The 16792-nt window shown below is 37.6% G+C and overlaps 1 protein-coding gene across 2 annotated transcripts in view; it reads right to left on the reverse strand.

The window, feature by feature from the left end:
* The window catches only part of lrmda (leucine rich melanocyte differentiation associated), a 109169-nt gene that overhangs the window by 65177 nt on the left and 27200 nt on the right, over positions 1-16792 (reverse strand). Inside the window, exon 5 of one of the 2 annotated variants that reach the window (XM_015027856.1) lies at positions 7478-7634. The exons of the other annotated variant lie outside the window; for it this stretch is intronic. Within the exon in view, the coding sequence (XP_014883342.1) occupies positions 7521-7634 (114 nt within the window). The 3' untranslated portion in view covers positions 7478-7520. Of the gene's footprint in view, positions 1-7477; positions 7635-16792 lie in introns of those variants that run through there. 2 annotated transcript variants of the gene reach the window in all.

Consider the following 16792-nt stretch of genomic DNA (forward strand, 5'->3'; position numbering starts at 1 on the left):
CTGTCAACTCCATCATGCACTGTCAACTCCATCAGATGGACTTTTTCTTGTTTTTTGTTTTAAATAATATTTATTTTATTTCTTGAGAAACATTTGTCTGTAAATTGAGTAAACATATCACTAATGGGGTATTTTAAAAATCATTTTAGATTTATTTTAGTCAGATGGTGATGACAAAGTTTTGGGTCAGGTCGATTAAAAATGTAATTTTTTTAAAAAAATTCGCAACTGGGAGCCTGTACCTTAGCATCTTCATATTTTCTAAACATTATTTGTCATATTTGCATACATAAGGTTGAGAAATAATTAAAAAAAAATATGGGAAAATTAAAACCCATTTTGTCCCTATTCTCAAGAATCACTGTATTGAATAACTCAAGCTGTCCCACTGCTGTGACCTCTGACCTATGTGTGGAATAGAGGCTTTCAGCAGAAGATTGGCCTGTCTAGTTTGAGAATGTGGCAGACGATGGACAGAGACGAGAGACAACAAAAAGAAGGGGTCAAAGAGGAGAAATGGAGACACAAAAGATTGAGACAGAGAAGAGAAACACAAAGTGCGAGGGAAAGGAAAAAAAAGAAAGACAATGAAAGTGAGTGAAAATGACTGACAGTCAGGTACGGAGTGAAGTCTGTAGCCACAAAGAAATCTGGGGAGAAAACCAACAGATAGTAATCTGAGTTTTCACTCTGAGCCACAGCTAACAGCTAGCAGCTACCCTGTCACCGCCGCCTAAACAAGCCCAGTGTTTTCATCTTCATATACACAACGTGGCACTCTGTCTTTTCTTCTGATGGAGATAAGATGTATAAATTATGAGCAGCTGACAAAGTCTACTCCAGCGCCCCCGGCGTCTCATCAATCACTAGCCTGTGTGTCAGCAGGTAACTGACGTGGCCCCCGGAGGCACAGCCCCCTCTTTAGGTGTGTGAGTGTTTTTTGTGTGCAAAAATGAGTGTTTGTTTCTGTGCAATTGAGCTTTTGCACTTGCCTGACTAACGTACCTGTGTACGCGCTACGCGAGCGGTTGTGTAAACAGCTGATGCAGTATTAACTCTATGCTGTAAGAAACAAAGAAATGGAATGAAACAAATGCAGCCCGCACACATTGGCCTGACAAAAAACAGCTCCTGTGTAAATGCGAGCTTAAGGTTCCACTGTTGTACCACAGGGAAATCTGAGGTATCGCTACACAGGTAAGACTCAATTAATTATTGAATATTGAATATTATCAGAAAGTTTACATTTAGCCCAGAAATTTTGTTCAGAAAGAAACACATACTTTAGACAGAGTCATTATACAGAGCGGCTGGATGATAACAAATCGCTGTATCCGAGCACTATGTTGTGAAATTGAGTGGAAGGAAAAAAGTCTGGTAGAGTAAGGTACAAAAGCAACAGGGAAAACTGTAGTCCACTAAAAAGTTTAGTAAAAATTCACAAGACCAGGATGGAGGCTAGAATTAAATCAAGGCTAGTTCATTTATACCAAACCTTTCATACACTGAACAATCCAAAATTATTTACAGTTCTTTGAAGGAAAGACAGAAAGAAAACAGAACATCGATACAAACACATTATGTAAAAGAACCAGATTTTAAAGGCTTCTACAAATGTTTTAAACAGGTCATGAGTCAGATTCTATGAGAGGCAACATACACACACACCCACACACACACACACGGAAGTACAAAAGACATGAGGTACAACCATTACATTTCTTACATTTGCTAAACTGGTATCACTGTGCTTGATTTGCCAACTCTCCTCATATAAACACAATACAGAATCTGCGAGATAAAATCAATAGAAAGACGAGAGATGCCAGACTCATCAATGCAGACGAGAACAGGGTGACTTGGTCTCGTAGGACATGGAAACATTTTCAGTAGGAGTTTTTGAAATATAATGTGTGAACTAAATCCGCATTATGATTTTTGTTTGGTTTTCTTTTGAATTAAAAAAAAAAGAAACAAACAAACTTTTCATGATATTCCAAAAGATGGACCCATAAAAATACATTTAATAAATCAGGATTTTATGGAAAAGTTCAACAACATTTTATTACAGAAATAAGGTCCTAATGAAACTGTTTCAGTATTGAAACCCATATTCTAATGAATTTGACTGTACAGGAATGGAAAATCTTAATGCAAGACAAAAGCTGAATGAGCTAGAATTACAATAACCATGAAATATGAAAATGGTCAAACTAGGAGCCAGCCTGCTGGGTGGAGTACCACAGGCCTTGAATATCTAGTGGCAGACCACCCAGAAAGTCTGCAGGTATCAACGGTTTTCCATGAAGCCTAGCTACACTTGCATACTTGACATGTTGAGCACCTACGGTTTTGAGTGTTGCCATGATACAATTAAATATAAATTATTCTTTTCCAGGGCACTGAAATCCAGTTTAATTCATGGATATTATACAGCAAATGACAACAGATGTGTGTTTAACCTAACATAGCTAAAGTAAGCAACATAATTATATCTCGTGTCAGCAAATCAACATAATTACACGCTACAAGCCGTCAGCGCCTGATTTCATATCGTTCTCATTTTCAGGCAAATCAGAGTCTTATTTTTGAGGATTTGAGTTAGATCCTAACTTAATTCCTATAATTATAGATTGTACTGTCCAAACAAAGCACATTACTCTGGGATTACTCACTGAGAGCTATTTTATTTTATTTTTTTAATGAATAGTAAGGGATTCCACAAAACTACGTTACACAGCAGTTTGTCCATTTCTTAAAAGATAAATCTTGTTTTTGTTGCACGCAATGCTCAATTCCCATTCGAGGACTCATTATCTGTGTAAAAAAAAAAAAAGAATACACTCACTGAAACATTCATTGCTTTTCAACTGTTTCAGTACATAATCTCAAACCACATCAGTGCAAAATTACACATTTGTGAAAGGACGGCCCAGAACAGGCAGCATTTGCACGCTCTCACAATATTGATCTGCTGTCTTGAAGAGAAGTTCAAGAAGGAGAGAGCAAAGCAAAAAATTCTGACTCCCCACGGGGACAGGAGAAACAGCACATCTCACCACCAAAGAGCGGGGAGGGCTGTCATGTTTCGTGTGATGGGCTGAAAGACTAGATGTGGCCTGGAGCAGCGGCATATTCCATCCCTCTATAAACCAACTTCCAAAAGCAAATGGTTCCACCCCACAGAGAGGAAGCTGGGACAGTCAGACAAGAGGAGAGGGCAGACAGGTGTCAAGGAAGACTGACATCTATGACAGAGGGCACTATGAGACAAGCTGTAAAGATGAGCCGAGACATCATGAACGGAGCACCAACATCGCACACCTCTTTTTTTTTTTTTTTAACAGGGGCTTCAATATTCCGATCTGACTGACATCTCATGAATTATGCACCATACACTATTAGAATAAGTTAGCCATCTCTGTTTCAATGACGCTACTGTTTTGAGAGAAGAAAAAGTCCTGAGACACATTATCTTTGAAAGCCCTTCTATAGAGAAAGGAAGAAGATGTCTGGAATTCAGCTGACAAAAAAAGCACTCAGTTGTCCTGAAATCTGAGGAGTCTGACAGGATGTGAGTCCATCTGATCCACAACTGTTTCAATATTTCTATACAGGGAGGGGGAAATACGGCACGGACATGCAGTTCCTCGCTCGTCTTTTTAGCACAGGTGTGATGAAAGCCAGAGCTGCTGCAGGTAAGCTACCTTCTCGCATTACCCTCGAAGAGGTTTGCCAACAGACGTTCCCTGTAAGTGAGCAGACATTTAGTAAAATTATGCCAGATTCAGTGTGTCTATCCTTCATCTGAATAAAAGAAGCATAGCATGCAAGTCCAGTGGAAAGTTGTCAGGGCCATGAAGGTGTTAAGTGCTGCAAGGCTTAAGACCGATGCAATCTGCTAGGTTTCCATAGCTAGAAATGTTGTTGAACTAATTTTGTATAATTAACTGAACTTAATGTACTGCTTAATAATTAGGATTATCAAACAGAAATTATAAACGTAGACCTACTCAAAGGTTTTATCAGAGAACACTAACAAATCCTGTTGATAGAGAATACAAAGGAATAAAATCAAGGACGATCCGTCATCATACTAACCACTGGTATGCTGTAACCTAATTCCAGTCCTTCGCAGCTTGCCTCACCACGCCAACAAATAAAAGAAAAATGCTGTTTAAGTGTCACTTGACCCATCTGGCCTCATGCTGACCTCTGGGCAGCCCATCCTCTTTCACATATTTCCACTGCTGAATAAGCAAGTCTCTCTCTCTCCTCTTCTGTTTTAAACTAATTACCTCCGGTCATTTCTTCCACTAGACTTGTTGATGAATATAAAAAATGATTTATCATTTTTTATATATATTTTTTTTAGACCTATTCAAAAGCCAAAGGTAAAAAAAAAAAAGCAAACAAACACGGGAAATCCTCTTTGCAGAAGACAATGATGGGTTGCTATTTGAACATGATTGCAGGTAAATGACAGGGTGTAATTATTAATAATGAAAATAATTTATTTTATTTATAACGCACGTTATATCTTGAGATTTCAAAGGGCAAATTTGCACGCTGGTGACGGCAAGCTACTGGATCACCTAAAGTCCAGACTTAACCTGACAGAAATGTTTTGGAATCACCTTTAACCACAAACACGAGTGAATAAATTTCCTCAACATCTATGCAGAAGACTAGCAGTTATCACAAACACTTGATTGACAACTAAATAAATGTTATGCTCTGGGGCCAGTTACTCTACACATATTTGAAATATTTTGAAAAAAAAAAAAAAAGAAAAGTTTTGTATTTAATCAGCTCATGGCTGAATGATATTATTATTTGTTACCATTTCTTAGCATGTAGATGTGACAAAAAAAAAGAATAAATCTGTAATGATGGTAAAACACTTAATGTACAATGCACAATGTACTTGAAAATTTATTCCTAAAGTCTGAAGCATTTACTGTAATCCTGTGAACGCATGACTTTTTTTTTTATCGCAGGTGAAAAGGTCACAAAAAGGGCTGGTTTCCTTCAACCTACAGTATTTGTCCCATCTTAGCCTCCAACCTAAACATGCTCAAGCTCTCATCATTGGTCTCTTCTCTTCCATCTCAGCTGTCTACCCACACACAGGCATAAGCTACAAAGTTGCTACAGGTAGTCTTGACACAGAGGTGTCAAGACTACCTGTCTTAACAGCGCACCCCTTGCATGACCTGCAGATAGCCCTCAGGGACATTAATTATAGAGTAGTCTGACTTGTTGAGAGGAGAGAGGCAGACAAGGAGAGAGACACACAGAGTGAGAGATAGAGAGGGAGTAGAGAAAGATAAATGTAGAGATGTTGTTACAGAGCCTGTCACCTCCTAATCATGTCATCCTGCACCACAGAAGCCAACCTGAGGGTTTTCTCTATCAGGTTTTCCATTCACAATCAGAGCCAGCAGGTGGTGGATGCACCATGAGATGTAGGAGGGCACTGTCCATTGATGTCTTGTTTTACCAAAGGGTTGTTTTAAAACTGAAAAAAGTAAATTTACCGTGGAGTTCAGATCCGGTTGGTTTGTGTCGGGAAAAGCACCTGAAAACCGATTATGCTAAGCTGAAGTTCCTCAAGGCCGTGTTCAGAGCCCACTTTTTATTTACTCTGCTAACACAGAACTATGTATCCAAATATGAGAGGAAACAAATCACTAAGTTTGCGGATAACACCACAGTGGTAGGTTAGTTAAAACAATAAGGTTTTACCTGGTGTAAACAATTAAAGTACTAGAAAAATAAGATCTGGACTTCCTTTATGGTCAGACCACTCCAGCTAAATAGAGGATAGGCCTGAGTTCCTTCTGAGGTTTCAACATTATGTGAGGGCATTTTGTTTCATTGTTTTGTTTGAAAGCCATGAGTTAAGTCAGAGAACAATCATGATGACCACTCAAAGCACTTTTTACACTAAAGTCAACTTGGGATCAAGTGCTTATAATCTTGTCATATTAAGCTGTGTTGTACCAAAATATTGGTTTTAGCTACTTAAAAAAATATTCAATTACCTCAATGTCATCAATTTCAGACACTGTTTAATTTATTAGAATGTATTAAAACATAAAGTCATTGCAGTTGTACTTTATACAGATACATATTAAAAACAGATTGAGTAAAAGTACAATATTTCTTGTCACATTTCACAAAGTAAAATTCATGTATTATATAGAATCATCACACATAATGTGATATATTTCACATCTTTGTTTCTAGTCATTTTGATGATTGTGGGTTGCAGATTGTGAAAAAACAAAATTTAGTTTCAAAAATTAGAATACTGTGGAAAAGGTCATTATTGGAAACTCATGTTAACTCAAAACACCTGGAGATGTTTCCTGAGCCTTTAAATGGTCTCCTACATCAATATGTTACACAATAATATGGAAGACTAGGGATGACACTAGTGAAAGCACATTGAGTGGTCAAAATGACTGGAAAAGTGCCATGCAAGTTCATTCCATTCCAGAAAATTGAGTGGAAGGAAGACATGTGGTAGGAAAAGGTGAACAACAGATCAGAGCAACAGAAATTTTCAAAAACATGAGGAATTTGAAAGAAAAAACACCGGACAACCCGTGAATTTTGTCCACCTCCAGGATCAACTATATGTGAAGGGACAATGCCTATTTAATAAACTAACATAAATCTTCACATTTGTCACATTGTCATTGTCACATTTCAAGCAAATGTGACAATACATTGTAGTCAGTGCTCAAACATAACTTCTTTAGCCCCTAAATCAGCATCTACAATCTTTAGTTCTAGTTGATTCCAGAAACATTTAAAATTTTCTGCTCAGGAATATTTTACCTGTAACAAAACCAGAGCAACCATTTTTGAAATCCATGATAATATGACATTTCAGCATGTACTTTAAAGACTTTGTGGGGACAGCAGCATCTGGACAGGCACTCAACAACCACCATATGATCAGAGCGATCTGTCCCCACAAATCGAAACTCCTCTTGCTGTCCCCTGCGTGAGATAAGACAACTCGCAGCCATTTGTGTCTCTATTGCTTCGACAGCTCCCGTTTCTAATGGACCGAGCGCGATTTCACAAAACGCAAAATAGGAGGAGGTCAACGTGTTTGAAGGTTACCCCTGTCGGAGGGAATCAAAATAAATAACACTCAGGTGTGCTACTCTCTGTCAGCTGAGTGTCTTAATGATGCCGAGTTAACACATACTAAATAACAGCGTCTCCCTATGCACTGACAGCCTCAGAAATAATTGACCAGCATGCTCCAAACTGAGACGCAGTAGGCAGAGAATTCAATCCTGCAGCTGACAGAACCCATTGAGCATGTCACCAGATTTTGCATTATACACAAAGCAATGTCAGGTCAGGGATGCGGCCTCCTGCTAGTTATTTGCGATTGCATCTCTGAGGGTAAATTACCTGGCTCTCCATAATATGGTCTAGTTAACTAATTTCCTGACAGCAGCAGTCTCATGAAAAGGTCTTAGATTTACTCCTTGTCAAAAATATGAAGGACTGTTTCTTTCTTTTCCACCGGCTTCTCTCCAAACGTTTGGCACCTTCTCGACGAAGAGCTCATATTCAATTTCCTCACGCCAGACAAAGACATACATCTGAAAACGAACAAAAAGAAACATAACCTTATTATGTTTGAAGGCTACCAGCAGTATGTCATTTCATCCAGCTTCCACGGAACAAGAAAAAGAAATTTGCTGGAGGGCTTGTGCAGCAATGTAAGATAGTTCTGTACCTCCTTGTAAGTAAGCAGGGAAATCTATTATCCTGCTGACCTGTGCACCTCAACAAGTACACATATACAGAGCGTAGTGGCCTGTCATTTTGTTGCTACACATGTGTAAATCATTCTCGTTCTGTCAGAAGGCCGGCTCTGACAACAAAAAGCTCCCCTCGCCAACGGGGTCAGTGGGAAACCAAATCCCACACAGACAAAGAACAGTTTTACCTGCGAGAGCGCCGCCTGCCACTGACGGAGACGAACATGACAATAGCGCTGTGACGGCATGAAGACTGCCTTTAAGCTACGCTGCATGGGGCAAACAATACGCACTCACACAGACTACCCCCTAACAGCTACCACCCACCGTGGAACCCGACGTCTGTTTTAAAGTTCATAATGCTCCGCCGCTGCCTGCCCACCCTTTCTTCTTCTTCTCTCTCTCTCTTTTTTTGTAACATGTAGCTATTCATCTGGACGATGCAGCCTATCATCGTCTCGGCAATGACAGTAGGTGGAAACGCTAGCTTTCATTACACAAAGTATAAATAGTGTAATCTATCAGCCCTGCCAATCAGAATGATTGATTATGGGCTGTCAGCGAGGAGAGTGACACATTAGAAAAAGTTTGGTTAACAATGCTTGTAGCTAGTGCAGGGCTGCTGCCACCCAGCCCAGTGATTAATGTGTTGTCAGTCTGTAATCGCACACCCACGCTTAATGAGGCAAGGATTTATCATCTTGCCGGAGTGGCAGATGTCAGGAGGAAAGGAATCCAAGTGACTGGAAACAATATACTTTTTTTCGAGCTTGTGTTTGACATGTCTGACAAGTTCTAAAAAACCCACAAAGGCAGCCTATGTAAGCACAAACTTCAGCGGTAGGGACTTTTTGCTCTCGTTCTGTCCTTTACTGCATGAAAGTCGCTGCTGCTGAAAGAAGACACCGTCAGCCCCCACTGCTAGCATAATGGATTAAAACTTCAGAGAAGAAAACACACCGAGGGACCTAAAAGTCCATTGCATCATGTTTCGGCAACTCAAAGAAAGAAAAAAAAAAAGTGCAACTTCTATATATGAATAGTAACTTCGGTTCAGTCCCTGTGTGGATCGTATCCCACTTCGTCTTTCATAAAATCAAGCGCTCGACTTCATTAACTTTTTAAATAGCACAACAACATCTGCATGCCGTAAACAGCAATGAGTTTACTTAAATTATCTGATAAAAATCTGAATGCAATTTAGAGCAACGCCCCCTTCAAAGTCAGATCCAAAGTACTGAAACAGTGATTAATGTTTACAGTCAACATCAACTAAAAGAAACAGGCGCAGAAATAACTTTTTTTTTGAGAGATTTAAAGTTATTGCAGCTTTGTGGTAAAACCCAGTGGAGTCATTTTGTTTTAGGCATGGAAAAGACTAAGCCAGCTGTCTCTCATTAGGACACAGCATCTTTCTGTCACCAAGAGAGCAAATGGGGAGGATTAGCGCTGATTGGATTAATAGACTGATGTCCTGGGACACGATACCACTATGTGGTTGCTGAAATTATAATCTGAGAAGGCAGGCTGCATATTGCTTTGTTTTATTACATGTTTGAGATGTCTGTCAAGTGATGTAACGTTCGATACATAACGCTTATGTACAGGTATGGGCTGATAACAAGAAACAGAATACCAAGTTTTTAAGGAGGTCTGCTTATAAGCAACCATTTTCAGTTACTAATTTTTATTTCTCTTGCAAAATTTGAAAGAAAAACTCAATAGGAGTTTTGGAGTAAAAAAAAAAAAAGTGGTTTTGAAACTTTGGGGAAAAAATATGATACTCTACACAAAAAGGTCTGATTACTTGAAATCCACAACTGATAGTTTCAATACCAATTATTGTAACTTTAAGCTTAAATTCAGTGAAATAACTTCAATGCCTGACTATTTTATTAGGAGCACTTATTCAATTGCTTTTAAACACAAATGGCCTATCAAATAGCGGTACTTTAATGCATTTATAAATGGGAAGTTTGCTGCAAGGGGTTCACAACCATTTTCTTTCAGCTAGTTCTTTCCTGTTTTGTGGCCAGCCAGGGAGCTAAAACCCTTAGCCCATTCTTTTTTTTTTTTTTTTTTTAGATAAGAACAGTTTGTATTTGCAGTCAAATGGGAATATTTTTTGTTTTGGCCTTGGAGACCCTGATGTTTATTGCTTCCTTTCTGTTTGCTAAGTCTTGTCTGAAACCTTGAACTTAAGAAAATTAAATCACTGTTACTCTGAATTGGGTAAGGGTGTTCAGTAGTTTTAAGTTGTTGGTTGCCAGATTTGTTTTATACAATTTGTGTTGCAATCTAGACTTCCATTCGACATGCTTTCTAAAGTCCTTTAGAAAATGTTGAGCTACTGGGATTTTTACACACAATCATCTCTATGGCTTATAGAGAATGATAAGAAAAGGAAAAAAAAAAAAAATCAGTTAGCAGAAGTTGTGTGACTGGAAATGCATTGATAATGTCAGAGGACAGAGAAAAATAGGCAGACTGGATGAAAGCAACACTAGTAGAATAACTACTCATTAACAAGTATGAAGAGTACCATGTCAGTATAGAAGTATGTTTGACCTTGAAAAAAATAGGCTGTTATAATAAATAGTAAATTGAATGAATTAACAGCACTTATATTGACCACTCAAAGTACTTTAGAGCCACTTTCACCCGTTCACTCACAAATCCAATCACAAATGGTTGTGATGGTGTTACAATGGTGTAGGGAATATTTGTGATGTGCCACAGCAGAAGCAGGAACACACCACTTGAGCAAAAATGGAGAAATAAAAACAATTACTATTTTTGCAGATTATGAGAAAATATGGATTTTCTTTTTTGCCAAATATACTAGCTGAAGTCTTTAAGAAACCACACCAAGCCGTTTCTGAGGTTTTGAATGGCAAAAATGTATGTTTGAATTATCAGAAGAAGGTTTGTTTAATCTATGCTTAAAAAATGTAAACCAAGCACTAGTGAGGTGTTCCTCAATAAGGGGGGCAGTAAGTTTATGCTTTTTGTTAGCTAAATAGAACTTTGTCAATTGAGATTTGTTCTTTCACACTAAATGATGGTTTAATTTTAATTTCTTAAATAATCCAATTTAAGCTAGTTATGCAAGCAGAATTTCTCACATGGTCTCCCAAGGAAGGTCTGGGGAGAAATGTCTTAAAATAGCTAATTTCCCATTTGCTTTCTATAGGTATGTAGATTTGAATTATTATTATGAATATTTAGGACATAAGATTTAGATTGTTAAATGTAAAACCTTTTGGAAAGCCCTCCAACAGTAAATATCAATATTAGATTGTTTTTATACAGGTAGCACTAATTGTTGCATTTATGTTTTCTATATATACGTTTTGATGGTTCAGGTTATAACAAAAACGTAAATACTCAAAACCACAGGAACAATCAAACTTAAGTCCAGCAGATCATAAAACATACTGGCTAACGTGTAAACAGATCTGCTTAAAGGGAACTTATACAATTCAGAAATTACTGCAGATCAAGGGTTTTCCAGGAGAGATTGTTTTAAAGATGTTGCCAATTGCAGGTATTATCAGAGTCATAACACTTTATGGTGACTTGCATCATATAGAATTAGAATACAGTCGAGTGATTGATGACATGATTTATCATGGTTTATAGAAATATCATGCCAAAACGGACAAGGGAGGCGCGTCCACTGCAGCACTGGCCTGCATTTTGATAGGCCTTAAACTGCACAGCTAAACACAATAGAGCAGCAAACAACAACTACACCGCAGAGGCGGTCCTTCTTTGTGCCAGATGCCAGAAGGAGGGAAGTAAAATCTATCTACGCAAGCGGTGCAACTGCAGTGTCTCATAAAAGCATTCACGTGTTTGTTTTTAATATACTGTATAGCCAAAATCATGAATAGCGCATAGTATTTTTGTTCAAACGAGTAACACAACACTCAGGTCATGCACTCCAAGCGTCAAAGCTCTGAAGGAGGCGATAAATCAATATTGGCACTGTTACTTACAATTAATTGTGCTTTAAAGTTTTACAGAGTGTCTATGGTGTGTACAGCGAGGATGATTTATGTGGACAGTGTGAGTCACTCCCTTTAATTGCTGTTGTTTTCCCAGCTTATAACCTTTGCACGAACTCTGAGAATGAACTACTCTGAACAGAGCTCAAAGTGCTCATCTAAACTCCAGACAAAGAAGTTTAAGAGCATGAAGTTAGTTACATGGAAATATTCACAAGGAGGCATTTCCAGCTCACTCAGATGCTGAGAGACAAATACACGGAGCTAAGTGAATGTACTTGTGTCTCCTTGGAAATGTCTCACACAAACACTCCTGCATAAAATAAACACGTCCAAACAATTATGAACAGTTGTTTTGACATTTTGGGATATGTTGTCACTAAAACGCACACAGCAAAAGCATTTCAAGTGTTGCAAATAACAAATAGGAGATTTTGTGTGATAAGGAACCGGATCAAATACTCCCAAGTCCATGTATTTGTCCACACATAGGAATGAGACACTGAAGAGTGGATATTTTTATTCAGAACCTGTGTTAATCTGGGTCTTTATGGATACAGTGTCATGCAGACAAATTTGAAACCCTTGACCCTTTCCACATTTGACCTCATTACAATTAAGCCCAAATTATTATTATTATTATTATTTTTTACCTCTGGCAGATTTAGGATTAAAACAATCATTTTAATTTTACTGACAAGTGATTTCTGACTTGAAGTAATATTAATTTTTTAAGATGTTCCAGCTAAATGTTATGGATAAAATGTGGAGAGAGCTAAAAATATTAGGGCTATGACAAGGAGGCTGTCCTCAACCTCAATGATTTGGAGCTCATCAACAAACACAAACCATCACATAAGTTGGCCAATATAATGTCTACATAGAAGCCAATGTAGGTTTTTTTTTTATTTAACACCATTTAACATGTTTGTATGCTATTTCTAGAAAATTTTGAATGACAATTGTATATTATTTTAGAACTGATACTTTATGTCTCATTGTTATTTGAGAGATGTGTGTCTCATTTCATACCTGAAACAAACTTCTTGCTTGAATGAAAACAAATCTAAAATTATTCACACCTCGGGGAATTTAAAATTATCAACCCTTTCCCACCCTCCACCACAAAAATGTATTTTCTTGAAGCTTTATATAGTGGACAAAAACAAAGTAAAGATTAGCTAATCTAAACATTAAGGAGGAGAAACTTGGAAATTGGAAAAGTTATGTAAGGTACTCAGAAAAGACTTGGATTAATAGTCCTCTGATCAGATGAGAACAAAATCTGTTTTTGGCCTGTGTGAAATTTATTTGTGACAGGAAAATAACACTTCATGGACCATGGTGAAACATAGTGGTGTCAGTGTAATTGTGTGGGGATGCTTTTCTTCAGCAGGAATAGAGAAGCTCACCAGAATTTGTCATTTAATAGACGGAAGCTAAACGAAGCACAATCCTGGACAAAAACTGTTACAGGTTTCAAAAAACGTGAGACTCTGGTGGTGCTTGACCTTCCAGCAGAACAGCAATTCTAGACATACAGCGAGCACCAATGAAATGGCTTGGATCAAATCACTGTTTCTGTAGAATGACCCAGACAAAGTTCAGGTTACAATGTGATGAAATACAAAGGAGTTTGAGGAGTATGTATACCTTTGTAAGGCACTGTAATAGCTCTTACAAGTCTAAAACCTAGCAGAGAGTGGGAGGGGTAATAAACTTTCTTCCCCAGCAATTTGTTTGGTTATTTTCCCTTCCCCTGGTGACAACCATATTCTTTGAGTTTCCTCTGAGGAAACATTTGTTCAGTAAAATGATTCAGTGAACCCACTGAAGGCACATTCACAAAGAGCTATATTGCATGCTGTTTGTTATGTTTGAGAGCTTCGGGGAACCCATAACTCTCAAGACCAGAGATGAACGTGGCAACATACTTCACTGGGTGCATTTCAGGAAGGAAAAATAACAGAGCAAAAGGCCTTCTCTTCTGTCAGGTTTGTTTTGAAAAAGACAAAAGAAAAACAAGAAAAGAAAAGGGAAAAAAAAACACAATTACAAATAACATAATGCACAGTCACGGCCCTGAAACTAGTCACAGTCGATCGATGATTTGAATGGCTTTCCTACAGTGAAAACTTTAAATGAACCCCTGTGTGCTGTGGAGTAAAACAGGTTAGTGTCTGGAGAGGAAAAAACTGAACTGAAAAGATCCACTTGAAGACTTTCCTGGACCTGTCACTGTCAATTCCCTTGAAGAACCGTTTACCCTGTGTGCAGATACTCATGGGACCCAGGAGCTGGCCAAGGCTTCCTGCAATGCCGTCTGTTTTACATTACAGGCAGAAAAAGAGAGATCTTCATGCTTGAAAATCAAACCAAATACCTCATCCAAGCAAAATCTAAGTGACTTCTGGGAACATTTGTACCTGCTGACGTAGCCACCAAGAAGTCCTTAATGTTAGGTAGAAGGACCCAGGAGTTACTTAATTCACTGTGAAACATTCTGTTTAATAGAGTAAATGTTCTTTTTTTTCTGCTAGTTGCGTTGTCTATGTACGTTTCTTTTTGCAGGGCTTAGGATGTGAAAACAGAATGTGCCGTCACAGTGTTTTGATAGACATGGCCAGTTTAACCCAAAGATTTGACAGCATAATGCGGGCTCCATGGCAAAAAGGAAGGAGTGAGGGAGCCAAAAAGTACCACATGTATTTTCCAAAAGCAGACCAGCACGGTTTAAATAGCTCTACGTGGTTTAACGCCATCTCATTCCATGACCTCCAAGTCCTCAAAGAGAATTATCACATTATAACATTCCAACACGCCCAAATTCCCAAAATACAGCTCTAGGCTTTTCCCGTCTGACTCTGTTTAGTGTTGCGGTTTTTGGAAAAGACTTCAATCGTCACTGCTGTTATTCTGTTTACTTCAGGTATTTATATATTTTCCTGCCTTTGTCTTGTCATTTTGTCTTTGTTTTGGTCATGCTGCTTAGCAATTTATGCAGAGAAATGCAGCACAACAAATGGGAAATAGAAAAAAAAAACCTTTTTTTTTCAACCTGAAGCACAAGAGAGATAATATTACAAAATAAATTATTTTAATGCTGTTTAAAGCATAAAGGAACAGAACACCTTCTTAAAGAAAGTAAAATCATTTAGATTTTGGTAATAACGTGATGTCTCTTTTCTGTGCTCTGACAATTCATGTTTGCAAAGAAGTTTAGAAAATGTGAAAATAGGGATTCTAATGTGAGATCTTACAATATTAGAAAAAAAAAAAAAACTATGATTAGCATTGGACTGCAGTTGCCATCAACATCCAGTTGAAAAAACACTGGAGAAGCCATAATCACATTAAAATTATTTTCGGCAGCATTTTTCTAATAAAGTACTTCCAGTTCTTAACGAGAGCTGGTTCAATAGCCAGTTCTCAACTGATTCTTTGAAAGAGTTGGGTTGGTTTTTCAGTTTTGAGCCACTTCATTACACAACTTTAGATGCAGCGTAATAAACTAAATGTTCCTCTCAGATTTACAATCAATTGTAGCACACAGAGAGAGTTTAGCTACAAAAATCACACTATTTATCCCAGTATCTCTCCAAATGCATTCCAGAGCATCACAGTCTGTTTATATTAGTGTAGTTTTAACCCCTTAACTGCCACCCTCAAAGTGCTTATGTGAGTGAAACCAGTGTCCTCATGACGATTCAGGAGTTTTAATCATTTTCCTGCCTTTGTCTTGTCAAAGGCAGGCATTACATTTGTGAACAAATTACATGTTCACAAATGTAATTTGTGAACATTTTACAATCTCAACTGGATAATCTCTGATAAATACCAGAAACCGTAAATTACAGGATTTAAACAAAACATTTAGAGCAAGATTTAGTAGCCCCACCTGGTGAAATTAAAAGTTCAACGGCTTCTTACAAAGTCTAAGGAAATAGACTTAGACTTTGTAATGAGAGTCTTTTTTAAAGACTCTCATTACTAAAATGTATGCATTACACATGAATTACAAAAAAATAGTAAGTTAGTTCCCTGGTAAACTCTGGATTGAATTTAAGATTTCCATTCTCACAGAGAAGATGAGAGACATTTAGCTTGTGTGAAGATATTAGTAATTTTCATAATAAATTGAATTTGCCTGCATGCTATTACATCGACGACCGAAATGAAATGAAATGTCTTTGTGAAATTATTTGGACTGATTTGATTATATATGTATTTAAATCAATTGGAGCTGTTCATCTTCAATCCTTTGAGATAACATGTGAAGTGATTTATAAATAAACTGAATTACACAGATTTTATTAAAGGTTATTTAAAACACAGCTTGTGGTTTATGAAACCTTTTCTCCATTAGCAAAAAAAAAAAAAAAAAAAAAAAAAAAAATTTTTAATTTTCTCAAAAGCATTGTTTTGTCTTGAGAGGTTTCATTACCATCCTATGTGACTCTAAGACATATATCTTAGAGGCCTCTTAATTTTTTGGTGCTAATTCTGCATTTCTCACAAACAACCTTTTGCGCCGGTTTCATTTTTCCTGGAAACTGGTTTTTGGCTGTCTGGTTTTGATTTAGCCGACATGGAAAACATTGTGAATGCATGAAAAGCTATGCTGTTCCGATTGTGCTAAGGACCATAACTGTTTTATCAGAGCCATGTGGCATCGCTCACTGCCATGCCACAATGGTATGATTAAGAAAAGAATAAGGGAGAGAGAGTTTAAACTGTGGTCACATTTAACTTCGATATGACTCAAGAGAGGTCCTGGAAGTTAGCCACAATCTCTTTTCCAAAACATACATCAACCAATGAGAATGATGTGATAGAAGGGGCCTTTTCTGTTAATTTCTGCTGTCAGGAGTTGGCATCTATCACTAACACTCCTAGAGTTGCTGCTGTATCTCTGTTTTAGATTTACTGTATTTGTGCTGCTTGCAGCAAGACGAACTATGAAAAGGAGCCAGAAAAAAAAAAAAA

The sequence above is a fragment of the Poecilia latipinna genome, unplaced genomic scaffold (assembly GCF_001443285.1).
Source record: "Poecilia latipinna isolate Pla-1442-1.1 unplaced genomic scaffold, P_latipinna-1.0 Scaffold107, whole genome shotgun sequence".
NCBI classification, from domain to species: Eukaryota; Metazoa; Chordata; class Actinopteri; order Cyprinodontiformes; family Poeciliidae; genus Poecilia; species Poecilia latipinna.